Source organism: Dryobates pubescens, chromosome 27 (genome assembly GCF_014839835.1).
Source record: "Dryobates pubescens isolate bDryPub1 chromosome 27, bDryPub1.pri, whole genome shotgun sequence".
Taxonomy (NCBI): domain Eukaryota; kingdom Metazoa; phylum Chordata; class Aves; order Piciformes; family Picidae; genus Dryobates; species Dryobates pubescens.
Window position 1 is genome coordinate 9,368,950 of NC_071638.1, and position 19,403 is coordinate 9,388,352.

At 45.9% G+C, this 19,403-nt stretch overlaps 1 protein-coding gene across 1 annotated transcript in view; it reads right to left on the reverse strand.

The window, feature by feature from the left end:
- OTOGL (otogelin like) overlaps nt 1-19,403 on the reverse strand; it is a 139,394-nt gene that overhangs the window by 92,880 nt on the left and 27,111 nt on the right. The window contains exons 13-21 of the mRNA XM_054173788.1: nt 18,755-18,863; nt 18,436-18,482; nt 16,323-16,468; nt 14,380-14,503; nt 9,452-9,629; nt 7,540-7,664; nt 4,629-4,838; nt 3,143-3,308; nt 1,990-2,064 (exon numbers count right to left, since the gene is read on the reverse strand). Of these exons, the coding sequence (XP_054029763.1) occupies nt 1,990-2,064; nt 3,143-3,308; nt 4,629-4,838; nt 7,540-7,664; nt 9,452-9,629; nt 14,380-14,503; nt 16,323-16,468; nt 18,436-18,482; nt 18,755-18,863 (1,180 nt within the window). The remainder of the gene's footprint in view (nt 1-1,989; nt 2,065-3,142; nt 3,309-4,628; nt 4,839-7,539; nt 7,665-9,451; nt 9,630-14,379; nt 14,504-16,322; nt 16,469-18,435; nt 18,483-18,754; nt 18,864-19,403) is intronic.

Below are 19,403 nucleotides of genomic sequence, written 5' to 3' on the forward strand. Positions count from 1 at the left end.
GGTAACAGGAAGGAGGGAAGGAGTGGGGGAGGAGGAGAACAGTCCCACTGGATCGGTCCAGGGGGTTCTGAGGAGTTTCTGTGTTGTTTGTAAAGTGTAAATATATCTATATGATAAACATCTATTGTATATTTGGTGCATATTCATTGCATTTCATATTTCTAGACTGTGGTTTGCTTGTAAATAGAGCTTCGTTTGCTTCCATCCCAACCTGAGCTAAGTCTGGCAATTTTATTTTGGGGGATAGTTTTCTCCAAGTTAGCTGGGGGGTAATTTCAGCCCACCAGAGCCCTGAAACAACAGAGAAGCTGGGTATGCTAGCCTCTGGGGGAACACAAGGCCAGGTGATTGGGGATGCTGGCAATGTTACACAAAATCTTATTCACCATGGTAAATATGTAAGGATACAGCATGCAAATTTCTTGTTGCACGGACACTAGGACACACAGCTTGGTTCTTTTTGTGATACAAATACAGAACTGCAGAAAAACAAATTCAACAGTCACAGAATCACAGAATTTCAGGGGCTGGAAGGGACCTCAAAAGATCATCTAGTCCAACCCCCTCCCTGCCAGAGTACTAAACCCAGTCCTCATTTCCCCCTTTTCCTTAAATAAATAAATAAATAGTTAAAAAGCAAAGCACTGCAGAGGCATAGCAAGGGCAGAAAATTTAAGTCCCTATTCTCACCTCTTAGTCCCTGTTCTCACCTCTTAGAACTACATGATAAGTTTCACTTATACCAATTATAATATACAAAACCTGAGCAAAAATCAACCTTGACAGAAACATCTCGATTTGCTGATCTCAAACCAGCAGATTGAGAGGAACTCTTGTAAAACCAACAAGTTCCAACGAGGTCAGGATTCCATCATGAATTAATTATGCAAAATGACACTAATACAGCTCCTTGCAAGCCTTTGTTTGGAAGCCTTTCCAAAATAGAATCATGTTGTTTATGGTTCCCAAACCAGGCTCATATTGCTATCATAATGCTCCCGTGTCTAAGAACAGCACTGCAATCTCTGTGTGTGTCTGGCTTCCAGGACTTTCTCAGGCATGCTGTTGTTAAAATAAGCAGGTAGATACTCCAATTTGTATTAGGCTCTCTTTTACTAGCAAAACTCAAAATCTGTAATAAAAATAAAGACTTGGTACAATGGTCCTTCATTCTTTGTGAAAGAATTCACACAGCTCTTGAGTAGCATCCAGACTGCATGGTACAATCCCCAGGCAGGGACTGGCTTGAGAGCAGTCCTAAAGAAAAGGACTTCAGGGTGCTGGGGGATGAGAAGCTCAACAGAAGCCAGCAGTGAGCACTTGCAGCCCAGAAAGCCAACCAGAGCCTGGGCTGCAGCAAGAGAAGTGTGGCCAGCAAGGCCAGGGAGGCAATGCTCCCCCTCTACTCCGCTCTGGTGAGACCCCACTTGGAGCTCTGTGTCCAGTTCTGCAGACCCTGTTACAAGAAGGATCTGGAGGTGCTGGAAGGTGTCCAGAGAAGGGCCACAAGGATGAGCAGAGGGCTGGAGCTGCTCTGCTAGGGAGACAGACTGAGGGAGTTGGAGCTGTTCAGTATGGAGAAGAGAAGGCTCCCAGGAGACCTAATTGTGGCCTTCCAGTATCTGAAGGGGGCTCCAATAAAGCTGGGAAGGGACTTTTGAGGGTGTCAGGGAGTGATAGGACTGGGGGGGATGGAGCAAAACTAGAAATAGGTAGATTCAGATTGGATGTTAGGAAGAAGTTCTACCCCATGAGGGTGGTGAGAGACTGGCACAGGTTGCCCAGGGAGGTGGTGGAAGCCTCATGCCTGGAGGTTTTTCAGGCCAGGCTGGATGTGGCTGTGAGCAACCTGCTCTCATGTGAGGTGTCCCTGCCCAGGGCAGGGGGGGCTGGAACTGGCTGATCCTTGAGGTCCCTTCCAACCCTGACAATTCTGTGATTCTATGATACACAACACAAGAAAGAAAAACTCTTAGTGCTGAAACCTACCAGGAGCCTGTTGGTGTAAGGAGGATTTCTCCAGGCTGGAGGGCTTTGCCCTTGTAAAGACAATGACAGGCAGATCTGTTAAAAGAATATTTATGCATGTAGATACAAAAGCAAGATGAAATGGGATTTTAGGGCAACCCATTTATAAAGCTATTATGATAAGCCTGTCATATAATTCATTAACTCAACCTTTACATTTACAATACACTTCTAAAGGCAACATTTAAAGGATGACACTGACTACTGAAGTCAGTGGCAAAACTCCTACACTCCTCAAGCAAGCCAGCATTCTCTCCTCAAGGTCCATATTATTTATTTGTTTCTCTGCATTAGTCTCACAGAAAGGAGCTTTTCTTCCCAGTTATGGGAGCAGCATGGCAACATGTAGTTCCCTTTCAAAGCACTGTCAGAATCACAGGACAGAGGAATTACCACAGCAAGAATCATTACCTCTGCCTGTGATAAGAGCCTGGTGGGATAGACAGAGCAGCAGAACTCCCTGGGAACCATGCAAAAATATAGGAATACCAACTTACCTCACACTCTTTAATGGTTTGAAACAATCTTTGTCCCTGCAATATGAGCATTACTGGCCTTTCCAACATACATAGCAGAATGAGCATTGATAACTCTCTGTGATTTTGACATTTGTGTAAATGCTCATCCCAGCTTTTAACTCAGGATCTGAACTCAGTAACTCCCCAGAATGGTAAGCTGTAAAATTGGGTACACAGGGTACAAAAATAGTTTCCTTTCTTTGATCAATTCCTTCCATTTACCTGAAGGGATTTGCATTGTGAGGCAGAATAAAGGACATTCCTAGCTGCTTTCTCCATGCTATCCATGACTTCATGAATTCTTACTACTTAGATTCTTTCTCCTTTTTTTTCTTAAGTGTTAAAACCAAGATTTCCACGTGACAATGCTTTCCTATGGATTAGAAAAGTTTCATCTCCCTTCTCCAGAGCAGTGTGGTGCAGTAGATGACTCTCCACACAGTAGCAGATGAGGCCCCGCTATTGCTTGGTGTAAAGAATATGAAACAGTCACATATTGCTTGCAAGCAGTCTACATCTTGAGGGAAAGAGCAGAATAACTACTTTAAATGTGGCTGTAAATGTGTCTACACACACTCTGTTTTCTGATTACTTACATTGAGACACAGAAGTTGACTGTCTCGTCAAAGTATTTCCCATCAGGACAATTACATCCTTCTGCACAGTCATCACCACAGATATTTGCCATAGAAAGTGAAGAACAGGAGTGTTTGCAAAAAGAAGAGCACTGGTGATAAAGCATACCACTGTGACACATCACAGCTGGAGGAGAGAGAGGGAGAAAGAAGGGAGAACAACAAACTCTTACAACGAACAAAATAGAAACCAAAGCAGTGCATTATAGGAGTGGAAACCAGCAACCTTGTCTCTTGTTGGGGTGAGCTCAAATGCAGGAGAAAAATGTGTTATTTTACTGCTTTCTGAAGTTAGAAATGCTTAGCTTCAGGTGAGTTTATGCTGTACAGTTCTTTGGCTAGAATTGTTCATTTTGTAAGCAGTAGGAGTCTACTGTTTGTATAGGGTGTGTGCATGTGGTGGCTGTGTCAGTCCAGCAACTCAGGCTTCCACTAGAGGCATAGCCCACTTAAGGCTGAGGCATTGCTCTTATGGTTTAGAAATGCCTTGCTTTAATTCATTGCTATACCCTACTTAGTAAATCACTGCCCACTATGCCCATGCCCCCCCCGAGGAGTCCATGGCCCCCATGGCTTGCTTTCTCTTAGGAAGTGGCCTGCTCCTCCCATTGACAGAATCAGCCAGGTAGGAAAACACCTTGGAGATCATCACCCAGCCCCATCTGATCAACTAAACCATGGCACCAAGTGCCTCATCCAGGCTCCTCTTAAACAATTCCGGTGATGGTGACCCCACCACCTCCCTGGGCAGCACATTCCAATGTCCAATCTCTCTTTCTGGGAAGAAGTTCTTCCTCACCTCCAGCCTAAACCTCCCCTGGCACAGCTTGAGACTGTGTCCTCTTGCTCTGGTGCTGGTTGCCTGGGAGAAGAGACCAACCCCCACCTGGCTACAACCTCCCTTCAGGTAGTTGTAAACAGCAATAAGGTCTCCCCTGAGCCTCCTCTTCTCCAGGATAAACAACCCCAGCTCCCTCAGTCGCTCCTCATAGGACTTGTGCTCCAGACCCCTTTCCAGCCATGTGCTCCAGACCCTTCAACAGCTTTGTTGCCCTTCTCTGGACACATTCAAGCAGCTCCACATCTTTCTTTCATCATTACTACAGCCTAACAAGGTCTTCCACATGAATTAGGGATGCAAAGTCACAGTATCACAAAATGTTAGGAGGTGGAAGTGACCTCCAGAGATAATCACATCCAACCCCCCTGCCAAAGCAGGATCATCTAGGGCAGGCCACAGAGGAGTGCATCCAGGTAGGTTCTGAATGTCTCCAGAGAAGTCATTCATTTAAAGACTGTCTGTGGCAAATGGAAAGGGGCAGGTACCCGCTGTGCGCCAGCTTGAGATCCCCAACTCAGATACCTGACAGAAGGGCTATTAGCTTTCTTCTATTCTGTGAAGTTTACACATTTCTAAAAGGTACTGCATTTTGCAAAGGTGACTCACCACAGTAAGAAACCTGAGATCTGAAGTCAACCACGACCCCGTGCTTGCCACAGACATAAGCATAGTGTGCCAAGGCGTTGCACAAACAACTGCTTCCACATTTGCATGCTTCGAAGCGGCAGAGCTGGTAGTACAGTCCTGGGCTGATGTAGGCATGGCAGGGAGCAAAAACTTCTTGATTGATGACATCACAGTGAGAGGCATACCCAGCTAAGAGGAGGTGACACTGTTTTAGCCAGTTCCATTTTCATACAACACTCAGTTGAATATCACAGAAGGTTGAAAGCAAAGATAGCGAGTGGCCAACAAAAGCTTGCATACACTGCAAAGTTCTGTGCTTTAAAACTGACATGGGAAGCAACTCCCTCAACAATGAACTCCAACCTAGATAAGAATTACTATACAAAATCAGTTATGCCTTCCTCTGGTAGTACAGGAAATTTAAATGGCTAAATAAATTTCAAAACAGGTGATGTATTTCAAAAGAGTTGGTGAGAAGGATCCTCCAAAGCTTGGAACAGATTTTTTCCTACTTGGTGTTTCAGTCAGGTTTGAAATCAGGTTTCATTCCCATGTGAAATCAGGAATGGCCATATACTTCTTGGCCCATAGAGGCACGAAGTGTTACAAACTGGAGTTAGAATAGAATAGAATTAACAAGGTTGGAAAAGACCTTTGAGATCATCAAGTCCAACCTGTCACCCAACACCATCTAATCAATTAAACCATGGCTCCAAGCGCCATGTCCAATCCCCTCTTGAACACCTCCAGGGATGGAGACTCCACCACCTCCCTGGGCAGCACATTCCAATGGCCAATTACTCTTTCTGGGAAGAACTTTCTCCTCACCTCCAGTCTAAACTTCCCCTGGCACAGCTTGAGACTGTGTCCTCTTGTCCTGTCACAGGTTGCCTGGGAGAAGAGACCAAGCCCCACCTGGCTACAACCTCCCTTCAGGTAGTTGTAGAAAGCAAGAAGGTCTCCCCTGAGCCTCCTCTTCTCCAGGCTAGGCAACCCCAGCTCCCTCAGCCTCTCCTCACAGGGCTGTGCTCCAGACCTCTCTCCAACTTTGTTGCCCTTCTCTGGACACCTTCCAGCAACTCAACATCTTTCTTAAACTGAGGGGCCCAGAACTGGACACAGGTCTCAAGGTGTGGCCTAACCAATGCTGAGTCCAGGGCACAATGACTTCCCTGCTCCTGCTGGCCACACTATTCCTGTTGCAGGCCAGGATGCCATTGGCCTTCTTGGCCACCTGGGCATACTGGTGGCTCATGTTCAGCCAGCTGTCAACCCCCAGGTCCCTTTCTGTCTGGCTGCTCTCCAGCCACTCTGACCCCAGCCTGTAGAACTGCATGGGGTTGTTGTGGCCAATGTGTAGAACCTGGCACTTAGGTGTGTTCAATCTCATGCCACTGGACTCTGCCCATCTGTCCAGCTTGGCAAGATCCCTCTGCAGAGCTCTTCTATCCTCTAACATTTCAACACCTGCCCCCAGCTTGGTGTCATCTGCAAATTTACTGCATGCAAGTCCCAACTTGGTCTTCTAGCACCAACAGACCCTCCTCCTACCATTGTCATATGCTACCATGACAAGCAGTGAACTATCCCAGGATCACCATAGCATGGGTCATATTTCAGCCAGTTCTGCTGATAAAGGAGTGTCCCTACTCTACATCCTCCCTGTTCATTTCCACATACACACACTGACACAAGGATTTCTAGAGTGTCTCAGCAAACTAGATTGGAGAAGGAATCTTGGTTGATAAGAAAAATGGCACAATGAGCAGACAAAGTAGCAAACATTTATCTTTCAGTTTCATCAGATTATTATCACAGACATGGAAAAATATCTGTACTAGCTCTGCACAGGTTATAGCATGGGGCAGGACCCTTTACTCAGAAACTGCTTTTTCCAGTGATGATAACAGGATCAGAGGAAAATTCAGGTTGGTAGGGACCTCAGAGGGTCATTTAGTCCACCCTCCTGTGCTAAGCAGCTTACGTTTAAGTCAAACTCCACCTGCACTGAGGAAGCACAGAGCTGAAGGCAAAGTATGAAATATCTTGGAGAAAACCACCTTGGATGAGATGTATTGCTTCAGAAGACAGCCAGTGCTGAAGGCATAAAAAGTCTTAGAATGCCCCAGATTTTTAAAGGTTTATGGTTATGCTAGGCTTGATCCCACAGGCTCTAAATATGGCCAGATCTCACATCCTTAGCAAGACCTTATGTTGGAAACATTAGAAACATTAGACTAAATTCTGTCAGAATTGGCATTTACTGTCTGTCTATTGTCTTCATTAATTGAAAAGAACAACAGCATGGCAAGGAGGAGACAGTGAAAGTTCAATGCAAGACATAAGCCTGTCAACCAGACAAAGCTAAATATCTTTACTCAGGAATTCAAGCAAAGCCACAGATCTGAGACTGATTGCATCAGTTTGCGTCAGAAAGCATAGATGGAGGATAAGGAAACATTTACTGCCACCAGCATGGAGATACCAGAGCTAGACCTTTTGATCTGAACATTGTCTCAGCAAGACCCTGTCTCCTGCACTTTGTCAATCTACAGACATGCATCACAGCATTCCTCTTGACTGGTCTAGTTTACAGGGCTGCAGATGCTATCCTGCCTAACAATCTGCTTGCATAATTAGACAGCAGAATTTAGGATCCATGGCCAGTGCACTTGGCATTAAATTATCAGCTAGCTTGTATTTACAAAGCTTCATTGTGCATGCTAAATGCATGGGAAGGAAAATGAAAAACCAAGAAAAGGGAAAGGAAGGGTGCCCATCTAAAACTGAAGCTGAAATACATGTGTGTGCAAGCCATTCACAGAGAAAATAAAACATGCCCCATAGTAATAAGCTACAGATAATGCCAGACTCCCATGTGGAAACATACCATATTGCTGATTAATGTTGCAGGGATCAACCACAGGAATATTAATAGGCACAGAACAAGCTGAGGAAACCTTCCATGCGTTGGCATGAAGTTGTGGGGTCCCTTCTATCATCCCTGCTGGAGAGCTGAAAAGGAAGAACAAAGAGCACTGCAAGCATCCTGCTGACCTCATGGATTATATGGATGAGGACAGGAGTACATCAGAAAGCCTTAGGTGCTCACTCACATTGAATACTCAACATTGCAAAAGAATTCCTGTCTGGGAGGAAAGGGCATGTGAAGGTTTTTCCTCAGTATTTCACAATAAAATATTCTTGCATTCAAAGTGTCCACTCACTTATGCTTCACTCAAGTACTCTGAAATCAGTTGGAGGAGGAATCAATGGGAGAAGCAATTAACAAGAGGGGAAAAAATTGGTCTTTATTCGAGTACATACATTCAGTGAGATGTCAAAAAGTTTGATTTGTTAGCCAATTTCTTTTTTCTAGAGGGGGGCTGTTTGATGCTGGTTTGCACCAAGTGTTTCAAAAGCATTTGCTACTGACAGCAAAGTTTTGTGATACTGTAATTTGAGGACCTTTGGAGGAAATGAAATGAAAGAACAAAGAAAAGTGCACCCTTCTCATTCAACTGTGCCCCATTGAAACTTGATGTGGAGAAAAAAAATCCAGCCAAGCAGTAGTGTTAATCAGTTTGAAGATGATACCAGTATTTCATCCATCCTTTTTATCAGTTCTCATGTAGTTGTTCCAATGATAACGGGGCAGCAGGGGGGGGAGGGAGGAAGTGCATTCAAGTATTATCATCATCCAGTATCTTCTACAAATAATATGGTAGCTGTCAAGAATTGATCAGCTAAACATCTTGGGAAAGACCAAGGTGCGAAATTGCCTTCCTCTCGCACTGGGGGCAGGTAAAAGGCTCCGTTCCTCCTGCCAGGGTGGAGGTCCCCTCACCTGTGGGGGCAGCCCGCTGGGATTTGAAGCTGTGCTCAGCTGGGTTCTTCACACCCAGGATACATTGGCACTGGACACGTTGTCTAGGAAAGCCTTAAACAGAGTGACCAGAAAGCGCTCGGCACTCTCGTTTTTCCACTCTCATTCTGGCTCACCTTGGACTCTCTCTGCATTGAGATTGGAGAAACCAGCACTGGGACCTGCCGTCTCCCGGGACCTGCCTGTCCTGGGGTCCTGCTCCCTGCCTGCTGCTCGAGTGACCCTGCCTGCCATGAGCTGCAGTTTTCCTTGCACTGCTCAGACAGAGCTGCTGCAGGAGTTTCCCCCCGTGGCAGCTGTGTCTACGGACACTTTGATTCTGACAGGTCCCTTTTCCTTCGGATTTGTGCCACGTTATCCACAAACCGGATTATAAACCCTGCAGTTCTGGAGCCTGCCACCGAAGAGAGTCCTAGGGACCATCTCCAAGTTCCTGCTGCGTCCTGCTGAGTACAACCTGGCGTTCTCAGACTGTCCCTAAGGTCCCGGCTTGCCTCTGATGTTGTAAGTGGGGTGAAGCTATGTTGTGGCTTAGCCATTTCCGTTTTCTGTATTCTCTATATTGTACTAAAGTTGCCTATGAGCATCCTGGTAGAATTCATGACCTGGTGGAATTCATGACCCAATAGGACCTGTAAATAATTGAATCAGTTCTGCACATAATTTTGGGGTGGGTTGGTTTTTTTTTTTTGGGGGGGGGGGGGGAAATAAAAATAACTCTATTCTTACAATTCCCACTTCATTAATTTAATCCCAATCAAAACACCAGTTTTAAAGTGACCCACATTTCAATGAAGACATTTTATGTTGGTTAGCTGAAGCAAGTGTGAACATGGTAACAAAAGTGACATTGTGAGAGGATTGCAATTCGAGAAAACTTTTCCCTTGCTCTTAAACACAACCTGAATGTACTCACAGAAAATCATCTCTTAGATTCCCATTGTAAGTTCCACATAATCCTAATGTCCTTCTCTTCCAGCTGACATCAACCTGAACATAGATCCTCTCCCCGTCTTTAGCAAACAGTACCTTCAAACCAAAAGCGGCTTTCAGTTGAACAAAGGAAGAAGATATGTTCTGGATTTCAATAGCCCCTGCACAGAGCAAAACAAACAGGAAAACAAAGTCACTGAGACCCAACTTCCAAATCACAGTGTCACAGTATCACCAAGGTTGGAAGAGACCTCAAAGATCATCAAGTCCAACTTATCACCCAAGACCTCATGACCAGACCATGGCACCGAGTGCCACATCCAATCCCCTCTTGAACCCCTCCAGGGACGGTGACTCCACCACCTCCCTGGGCAGCACATTCCAGTGGCCAACAACTCTCTCAGTGAAGAACTTTCTCTTCACCTCCAGCCTAAACTTCCCCTGGCACAGATTGAGACTGTGTCCTCTTGTTCTGGTGCTGGTTGCCTGAGAGAAGAGACCAACCTCCTCCTAGCTACAACCACCTTTCAGGTAGTTGTAGAGAGCAATGAGGTCTTCCCTGAGCCTCCTCTTCTCCAGGCTAAACAACCCCAGCTCCCTCAGCCTCTCCTCACAGGGCTGTGCTCAAGGCCTCTCCCCAGCCTCGTTGCCCTTCTCTGGACACATTCAAGTGTCTCAATGTCCTTCCTAAACTGAGGGGCCCAGAACTGGACACAGGACTCAAGGTGTGGCCTAATCAGTGCAGAGTCCAGGGGCACAATGACTTCCCTGCTCCTGCTGGCCACACTATTCTTGATGCAGGCCAGGATGGCGTTGGCCTTCTTGGCCACCTGGGCACACTGTTTAGGAGGCTGTCAATCAGCACCCCCAGGTCCCTCTCTGTTTGGCAGCTCTGCAGTCACTCTGACCCCAGCCTGTAGCTCTGCATGGGGTTGTTGTGGCCAAAGTGCAGCACCTGGAACTTGGATTTGTTGACTGCCATCCTGTTGGACTCTGCCCATCTGTCCACTTGGTCGAGGTCCCTCTGAAGTGCCCTTCTGCCCTCTGAACAGATCAACATCTGCTCCCAACTTGGTGTCATCTGCAAATTTGCTGATGACTGACTCAATCCCCTCATCCAGATCATCAATGAAGATGTTAAAGAGCATGGAGCAAATCATATGGGCTTCACTCCTCTGGAAAACTCCCATCTTCAAAAAAGGTAAGAAGGAATAACCAGGGAACTACAGGCCAGTCAGTCTCACCTCTGTGCCTGGAAAGATCATGGAGCAGATCCTCCTGGAGGCACCACTGACTCAGAAGAATAGTGAAGAAGTGATTTGGAACAGTCAGCATGGCTTCACCAAGGGCAAGTCCTGCCTGACAAACCTGGTGGCCTTCTATGAACAGGTCACAACATTAATAGATGAGGGGCGAGCAGCTGATGTCATTTACCTGGACCTGACATACGCCTTTGACACTGTCCCGCACCACATCCTGGTCTCCCAGCTGGTGACACATGGGTTTGATGGGTGACCACTAGATGGATAAAGAACTGGCTTGATGGCCACACCCAGAGAGTGGCTGTCAATGGGTCCATGTCCCAGTGGAGGCCAGGGACAAGCAGAGTCCCTCAGGGATCAGTCCTGGGACCAGGCTTGCTCAACATCTTTGTGGGTGCCATGGACAGTGGCACTGAGTGCACCCTCAGCAAGTTTGCTGATGACAGCAAGCTGTGTGGTGCAGCAGACATGCTGCAGGGAAGGGATGCCATCCAGAGGGACCTGGACAGGCTGGAGAGGTGGGCACAAGCCAACCTCATGAGCTTCAAGAAGACCAAGTGCAGGGTCCTGCATCTGGGTTGAGGCAATCCCAGGCACAAATCCAGGCTGGGCAGGGACTGGCTGGAAAGCAGCCCTGAGGAGAGAGACTTGGGGGTGCTGCTGGACGAGAAGCTCAACAGGAGCTCTCAGTGTGCACTTGCAGCCCGGAAAGCCAATCAGATCCTGGGCTGCATCAAGAGAAGTGTGGCCAGCAGGTGAAGGGAGGGGATTCTCCCCCTCTGCTCAGCTCTGGTGAGACCCCACCTGGAGCACTGCATCCAGTTCTGGAGCCCCTATTACAAGAGGGATCTGGAGGTGTTGGAAGGTGTCCAGAGAAGGGCCACGAGGATGATCAGAGGGCTGGAGCACCTCTCCTATGAGGACAGACTGAAAGAGTTGGGGCTGTTCAGTCTGGAGAAGAGAAGGCTCCGAGCTGACCTGATTGTGGCCTTCCAGTATCTGAAGGGGGCTACAAGAAGGCTGGGGAGGGACTTCTCAGGATCTCAGGTAGTGATAGGACTAGGGGGAATGGAATGAAGCTGGAGGTGGGGAGATTCAGGCTGGACGTGAGGAGCAAGTTCTTCAGCATGAGAGTGGTGAAGCCCTGGCATGGGTTGTCCAGGGAGGTGGTTGAGGCCCCATCCCTGGAGGTGTTTAAGCCCAGACTGGATGAAGCTCTGGCCATAGAGGGAGGTGGTGGAAGCCTCATCCCTGGAAGATTTTAAGACCAGGCTGGATGTGTCTGTGAGCAACCTGATCTAGTGTGGGGTGTCCCTGCCCGTGGCAGGGGGGTCGGAACTAGATGATCCTTGTGTCCCTTCCAACCCTGACTGATACTATGATACTATAAAACAGATTCTGAACACTCAGAAATAAAATTACAAACTGTGCACAACCTCACCTGCAGCCAAAAAAAAACACCAACCCCTCACCCATTTCCCATCTGACCTTCTGAGAGTACCTATCTTATTCATCAACCAGACAATTCAGGAATTGTAACTGCTGTCAGCAGCAGCTGACTCTCTCATCTTTCTGTACCTGTGAGCTATCCAGAAACCACTCTTGTATTTCTTTTGTTTTAGAAGAAAGCAATGCAACAACATGCTTCTGGCACTGAGAAGACAAGACAAGAAACCCTTTGTTTCTTAGTCATCAGGGATGTGATAAGATTAATTAACAGATGTCTGCAAAGTGTATCCCTTACAAGTGTTGATATGACACCAATATAGCTCCTTCCTCAGACTGTATGTGAACTACAACCCTACCAAATTCCCAGTTTTCCTTCCCAGCAAATTCTTTATGTGAGGAAATGGAAATTTCACACTCACAGCATTCATCTTGCTACACATTGTTGGGCTACTTGCAGCTGCAGGCTTAAAGCCTTAAAGCAGAGCTATCTTCTTGACAAGCATCCTTGACAAGTTCTGCATGGGACAGCAATGTGCACTTGTGGCCAAGAGAGCCCATGGGATCCTGGGGTGCAGCAAGAAAAGTGTGGCCAGCAGGGCTAAGGAGGTTCTGCTCCCCCTCTAATCTGCCCTGCTCAGACCACACTTGCAATGCTGTGGCCGGTTTTGGGCTCCCCAGTTCAAGAGAGACAGAGACCTGCTGGAAAGAGTCCATCAGAGAGCCACGAGGATCGTTAGGGGACTTGAGCATCTCCCCTGTGAAGAGGGACTGAGAGCCCCGGGGCTGTTTAGTCTAGAGAATAGAAGGCTGAGAGGGGATCTGATCAATGTCTATCAATATCTGAGGGGTGGGTGTCAAGTGGAGGGGGCCAAGCTCTTTTGGGTGGTGCATAGCAATAAGCCAAGGAGCAATGGAGACAAACTCTCAGCATGAGGAGGAATTTCTTTACAGTGAGGGTGACAGAGCCCTGGGGCAGGCTGCCCAGAGAGGTTGTGGAGTCTCCTTTTCTGGGCACATTCAAAACCCACTTGAGTGCATTCCTGTGCAGACTACCCTGGGTGATCCTGCTCTGGCAGGGGGTTTGGACTCAATCTCTGGAGGTCCCTTCCAACCTCTGATATACTGTGATCCTGTGTGATCCACCATGCATGCACACACACATACCATTAAGTGCAAAAAGCTGAGAAGAGGCAGGTGAAACACTTATGAGCTCTTAAAAAGGTCTTTGGCTGATAAGACCTTCTAGATACATCCAATTACCAAGACTGGGACACCAGGATATTTGTCATAGACATATCTGTGGTAGTGTGTCTGTCACAATATCTTTGTGGCAGACTATGGAAAGAGACAAGAAAGTGAATAGTGACCGATTCCAAAGACCTGCAATTAAGTTATTAACAAAGTTATGATGCAGAACTGTTAACACAATTTATAAGTGTAACTGAGCTGTGAAACTGCCATAGGAAGCTGTGAATGCCAAAAGCAGAACTGTGATTAGGCAAATTCAGTGAAGAAGAGACATAGCTCCAACCACCAGCACAAAAATCCCTAAACTCTGATTTGCTGAAGGATGAGAAAGGAAAGAGGAACTCTGACTTCATCCTTGCAGAAAGAGACTAAAATCAAGGAAGAACTTACTGCTGGTGACTGCGGGATATGGAATTATGCAATAGCATTTCCACATTCAGTGCTTAATTTTATAACATCTTTTTATGGCTGACTTATTGTCCAATCCTTTCCAAAATGGTGAGGAAACCTGCCTGAAATTGCAACCTAAGTCAGCACTGAAACACAGATCTCACAGAGCACATGGATTCTATTCCATGGCATTTGTTCCAAAACCCTTTAGTCAAGCTTGACTTTCACATCAGCATCAAGATGATTTCCAGCCTCTCTTCACCTCCCTCAATTTCTTACTTCTTCCTCTCTAAGCACAAACCAAACAGGGGGTTTTCTAAGTAGTCTGCAAGATAAGACAGGCAAAGAAATGAGGGCATAAAGTAGGGCTCTATTTCACAGGCTGGAAAAGTGCCTTTCTGAAACTATTACTAAGGTTATAAAACACAAGTGATTGTACATTTCATAAGTTGTGTTTGGAGAAACTCCTTTTTTTTCAGAGACAGGTAACACTAAAAAGCATTGGAGCATACAAAAGGAAGAACATGAACCCTGAGGCAGTTCTGTTCCATGCAGTTCTTACCATTGAGGTTGAAACCTTGGTTAGAGGCAGTTTGCACGTGACCATGTCTTGTGAGAGTGACTTGTTTGCTCACATCATCTTCAAGAACTAGTGTTATAGACTCAATGCAGGCGTGCTCAAAGTTCTAGAGCAGAAACAAATTTGACCATCAGAAACAAAGGCAAAGACATTAATACTACCATGGAAAGCAAAACCAAACAAACAGGAGAAGGGCTGGAGCACCTCTCCTCATAGGAGACAGACTGAGAGAGTTGAGGCTGTGCAGTCTGGAGAAGAGAAGGTTCCCAGGAGACCTTCTTGTGGCCTTCCAGGATCTGAAGAGGGCTACAAGAAAGCTGGGGAGGGACTTTTGGGGGTGTCAGGGAGTGATAGGAGTGGGGGGAATGGAGCAAAACTAGAAATGGGTAGATTCAGGTTGGATGTGAGGACGAAGTTGTTCCCCATGAGAGCGGTGAGACACTGGCACAGGTTGCCCATGAAGGTGGTGGAAGCCTCATGCCTGGAAGTTTTTCAGGCCAGGCTGGATGTGGCTGTGAGCAACCTGCTGTAGTGTGAGGTGTCCCTGCCCATGGCAGGAGGGTTGGAACTGGATGCTTGGTCCAACCCCCTTGCCAGAGCAGGAGTACCTAGAGCAGATCACACAGGAACACATCCAGGCAGGTCGTGAATATCTCCAGAGAGGGAGTAGGCCAAGTTTAGTGCATCACTCCCTGCTAATGAGTTGAATCATCCCAGCCCTCAGCAGCCTGGAATTCACAGCCTCAGAGTCTCTTCTGCTGAGAGCCGAGGTGATTAAGAACTTCATTAAATCCAGTCTCCTGGATAAGTACTTGTAGTAGGTTGAGAGAGGGCTTAGCTCTCCCTCCTCCACAGAGTAAGAAACCACAACTAGCCCAGTCGAAAGAGCAAGCTATATATTTACAAGCATATATGGAAAGCAGGTTATATGTAACACAATATATACAGGTATTTACAATATATACACAGAAATACACAGCAAAGAGAAATAACACAACAAAAATCCCTCCCCAAGGGAGGGATCCCCTCCTTGGAACCCCCCTCTCTCCCCCCCTACCTCCCTTTTTCCCCAAAAAGGGGTTAGAGAGAGAGAGAGGCAAGTTACTAAGGAAAAGAGTTGTTAGTAAGCTTCAAAAGCCCATGAAGGATTAGTTTTTGCTTATCTGAAGGCCAACTCCAGCAGTTTGCAGAAGAAGCAGGCAGGGAGAACAGGCTGATACCACACTCCCCCAACTCCCAAATGAAACTGAACTTAGGAAAAAGAAATTTCCAACCGCTTCACAATCTAAAGTTGAATTTTTGTTTATCCACCAATGAAATTCGTTTAGAATATCAGAATGTTTTGGTTCTAGTACCGAAAACATTAGCCAGTGTGTTCCAGCAGTGTTTGTTCTTAAAGGCACAGCCTCAAACGACCACAGTACTTTTTGTAAGCACTTCTATTTGTAAAGCTTACTGCTGTATATCTGCCAAAATCCTGTCCAATAACCATGTGTGGTGGTTAGTCTCTTCAATACTTTTACAAAAGGCACTGCCCCAACAAATTAAATATGCTATAATGTATCAAATAAAAACAGGCTGCCCAGGGGGGTTGTGGAGTCTCCCTCTCTAGAAATATTCAAGCCCTGCCTGGATGTGTTCCTGTGTGATCTGCTCCAGGTGAACCTGCTCCGGCAGGGGGGTTGGACTGGATGAGCTTTCAAGGTCCCTTCCAGCCCCCAATCATTCTGTGATCCTGTGTGAAAATCTAAGGCTGATAAAAACCCCCAAACAATCTTTCACTTAACTAGCAGTGGATTTAACCTGTCAATTGCTGCCAGCAGTGAAGCAGTTTCTATTTATGTTTTCAGTGAAGCACAACACAGTTGTTTACAACAGACTGCCTGGCATGCGAGTTGTGAGTGTTCCACAGAAATGTGACTTACCTGCCCACAAGGTGCTTTCTGTAAAGTGATTGTGAATTTGTTTTGTCCTGTGCCTTTCACCAAAATGTACTGGCAAATCCCCAGAGAGGTAAAATGACGTCCGTCAAACGTTGTGAAGTGAGAGCTACCTACGATGGAGCACTCAGCTTGAGGAAAAAAAGGATAAACAAGAATGGTCACTTGCATAAGAATGTGTCTTGATTCTGTAAATGATGGAAGAGGGATAAATAAGCAACTTCCTCCTTATTTCTAAGCACATAATCCAGGATAACTTTGCCTAGTTGTTGCGGCCTTGGGAAATAAAGTAAGTTGCATACCCTGTTTGCATCAGGTGCTCTCTCCTACTGCACACACTGATGTGCAGCATCCTTTAGTTCTGTCTAGATGAGATGCCTTTTGGTCATAAGCTCTCTAAAATACACAAGGCTTTTTGCTTTTTTACAACTCTAAAGTTTCCTAGGATCTTCCTCATCATCTTTTGGCATCACAGTGTGAAAGAGGACAAGCTTCTTTCTCCTTCCTTCTAGGTACTACGGCACTGCTTGTTCCAGCAGGTGTGAAGAACCTGCAGGTGTCTGTCCTCAGGGCACATTTATGTTCATTTTTGAGTTCAGAGCAGGAGTGCACTGTTGAAGTATGTCCCTAGTGCATCTCAACTTACTTCACGTTCATTCACACCACAGGAAAGTGTTGAAGCACATGAACTAGGCTCACTCTGGCTGCAGCTGCTGCAGGAGGTGCTCCATGGGCACACATCTAACCTGCTCCCTCTACTAACAGGCATTTGGTCCCTAGGACAAGACTAGAGTGGTCCTAATTAACTGTGCATGTGCAGCACACACAAGACATATATAGTGGTGCAAAGTATCAGCTGGTTTGCACCACAGCTCTGCTTCATCAAGCCTTGCTTAGAAACTTTAGTCTTGTTTATACCATATTAAGAGAGGGCTCCCTGGTATGCAAAAAAGTCTTTTTTCTGCAAGTTTTGTAGTGTAATCAGAATTGTCAAGGGAGTTTCACTACCCAGCTACTGCCTGTTCTTCTGAGTAACTCATTACAGACTATGTTTAAAGGTAAGGATCATTATCCAAACGTGAACTGCTGCCACTAGGGAGAATAGAATAGAATAGAATAGAATAGAATAGAATAGAATAGAATAGAATAGAATAGAATAGAATAGAATAGAATAGAATAGAATAGAATAGAATAGAATAGAATAGACCAGGTTGGAAAAGACCTCACAGATCATCAAGTCCAACCTATCACCCAACACCATCTAATCAACTCAACCATGGCACTAAGTGCCTCATCCAGGCTCTTCTTAAACACCTCCAGTGATGGTGACTCCACCACCTCCCTGGGCAGCACATTCCAATGGCCAATCTCTCTGTCTGGGAAGAATTTCTTCCTAACATCCAGCCTAAACTTCCCCTAGCACAGCTTGAGACTGTGTCCTCTTGTTCTGGTGCTGGTTGCATGGGAGAAGAGACCAACCCCCACCTGGCTACAACCTCCCTTCAGGCAGTTGTAGAGAGCAATAAGGTCTCCCCTGAGCTTCCTCTTCTCCAGGCTAAGCAATCCCAGCTCCCCCAGCCTCTCCTCACAGGGCTGTGCTCCAAACCCCTCCCCAGGTTTGTTGCCCTTCTCTGGACACCTTCCAGCATCTCAACATCTTTCCTAACCTGAGGGGCCCAGAACTGGACACGGGACTCAAGGTGTGGCCTAACCAGTGCTGAGTACAGGGCAGAATGAAAATACAGCACCTGAGCACCAGGGGGGTGTTTTTCCTTACAACTGCACCTAGAACTGAGGAGATCCTTATACCTGGCCTAGGTACTGTGCAGGCAGTAGAAATAAGAACACAGGGCATGAAAAGAACATATAAACCAAGAAGTGGATGTAACACACTGAGTTGGGGGAGCAAAAGGGGAAAAGTAAGATGAGCGTGGTCAGGCAGTTAACAGCTTCACTGTTAGCAACTGGCCCACTGCTGCTCTCAATATCCATCTGTTTAGTCTTCCCAAGCCCTTGGATCCTATTTGTTCTCTTGTCTTCTGAAAAGTTTAGCCCTTATGCCCACTGAGGAAATGGAAGAATACTGAAATACAGATACCTGGGCAATCGTGATCAGTGCAATTCCAAATGCCACCACTACAAATACTGGGAGGGGAAAAAAAGAGAAAGAAAAAATTAAACCAACTAAAATCCTACAGAAATTCATTGTTCTGATCTTTAGCAAAAAGAGCCACTTTAGGCTAATTAATATGTCTTGAATTCACCCTTTCCATAGAATAGCCTTCATATTTTCATGATACACAGGGCCCAGGCTGTAATACATAGATAGCAGCTATCCTTTAAAACCTCAGTGTGACTCTCATGTCAAACTATGAGCAGCAGCCACAGAGAAACACATACAAGAGGCTTACACATACCAGTTGCTACATTCTTGTTCAATTTTTGAGCCTACAGGGAAGGCAGTTCCATGATAAATGCAGGGGCAGTTTGACACAGAGATACAAGTTCCATTTTCCATAATGAGACCTATTGGGAAGGAAGTTAATAAATGAGACTTAAAACAACAAAACAGGCAACAGATTAACAAATTCTGGATCACTGCTATTCCCATATCTGACATGAGAAAGTGATCTCATCTGTCTTAATTCAGGACCAGCAAAAAAAGAGTCATCCAGTGAGTGGAGACAGCTCAGTGATGAACAGTGAAGCTCTGAACAGTTGCTCTATGCAAAATGTCTGCCTTAAGCATTGTAAAACTCTACAACTCTACAAAAATTAAAAGATCCTGAGATCACATCATCTTTATTCTGCCTAGAAATGAACTTTTCATAGTCCAGTCCCTAATTATATTGGGTACAGCTCTCAGGAAGTTTATTTTCTTGTACAGAGTGTAAAACACACTCTGTTTAAGCAAAACTTCAAGAGATTTTGGTATCATTCAAATCAAGGGGATTAAATCCATGCACTGTCTTACTGTAGCAAGCAGTAGTGGTGGCTCCAGCTTTTAACTGGTATTTCATTCTAAGCCACCTTTATATTCCTGAGAATTTTTTAGAACTCAGTAAA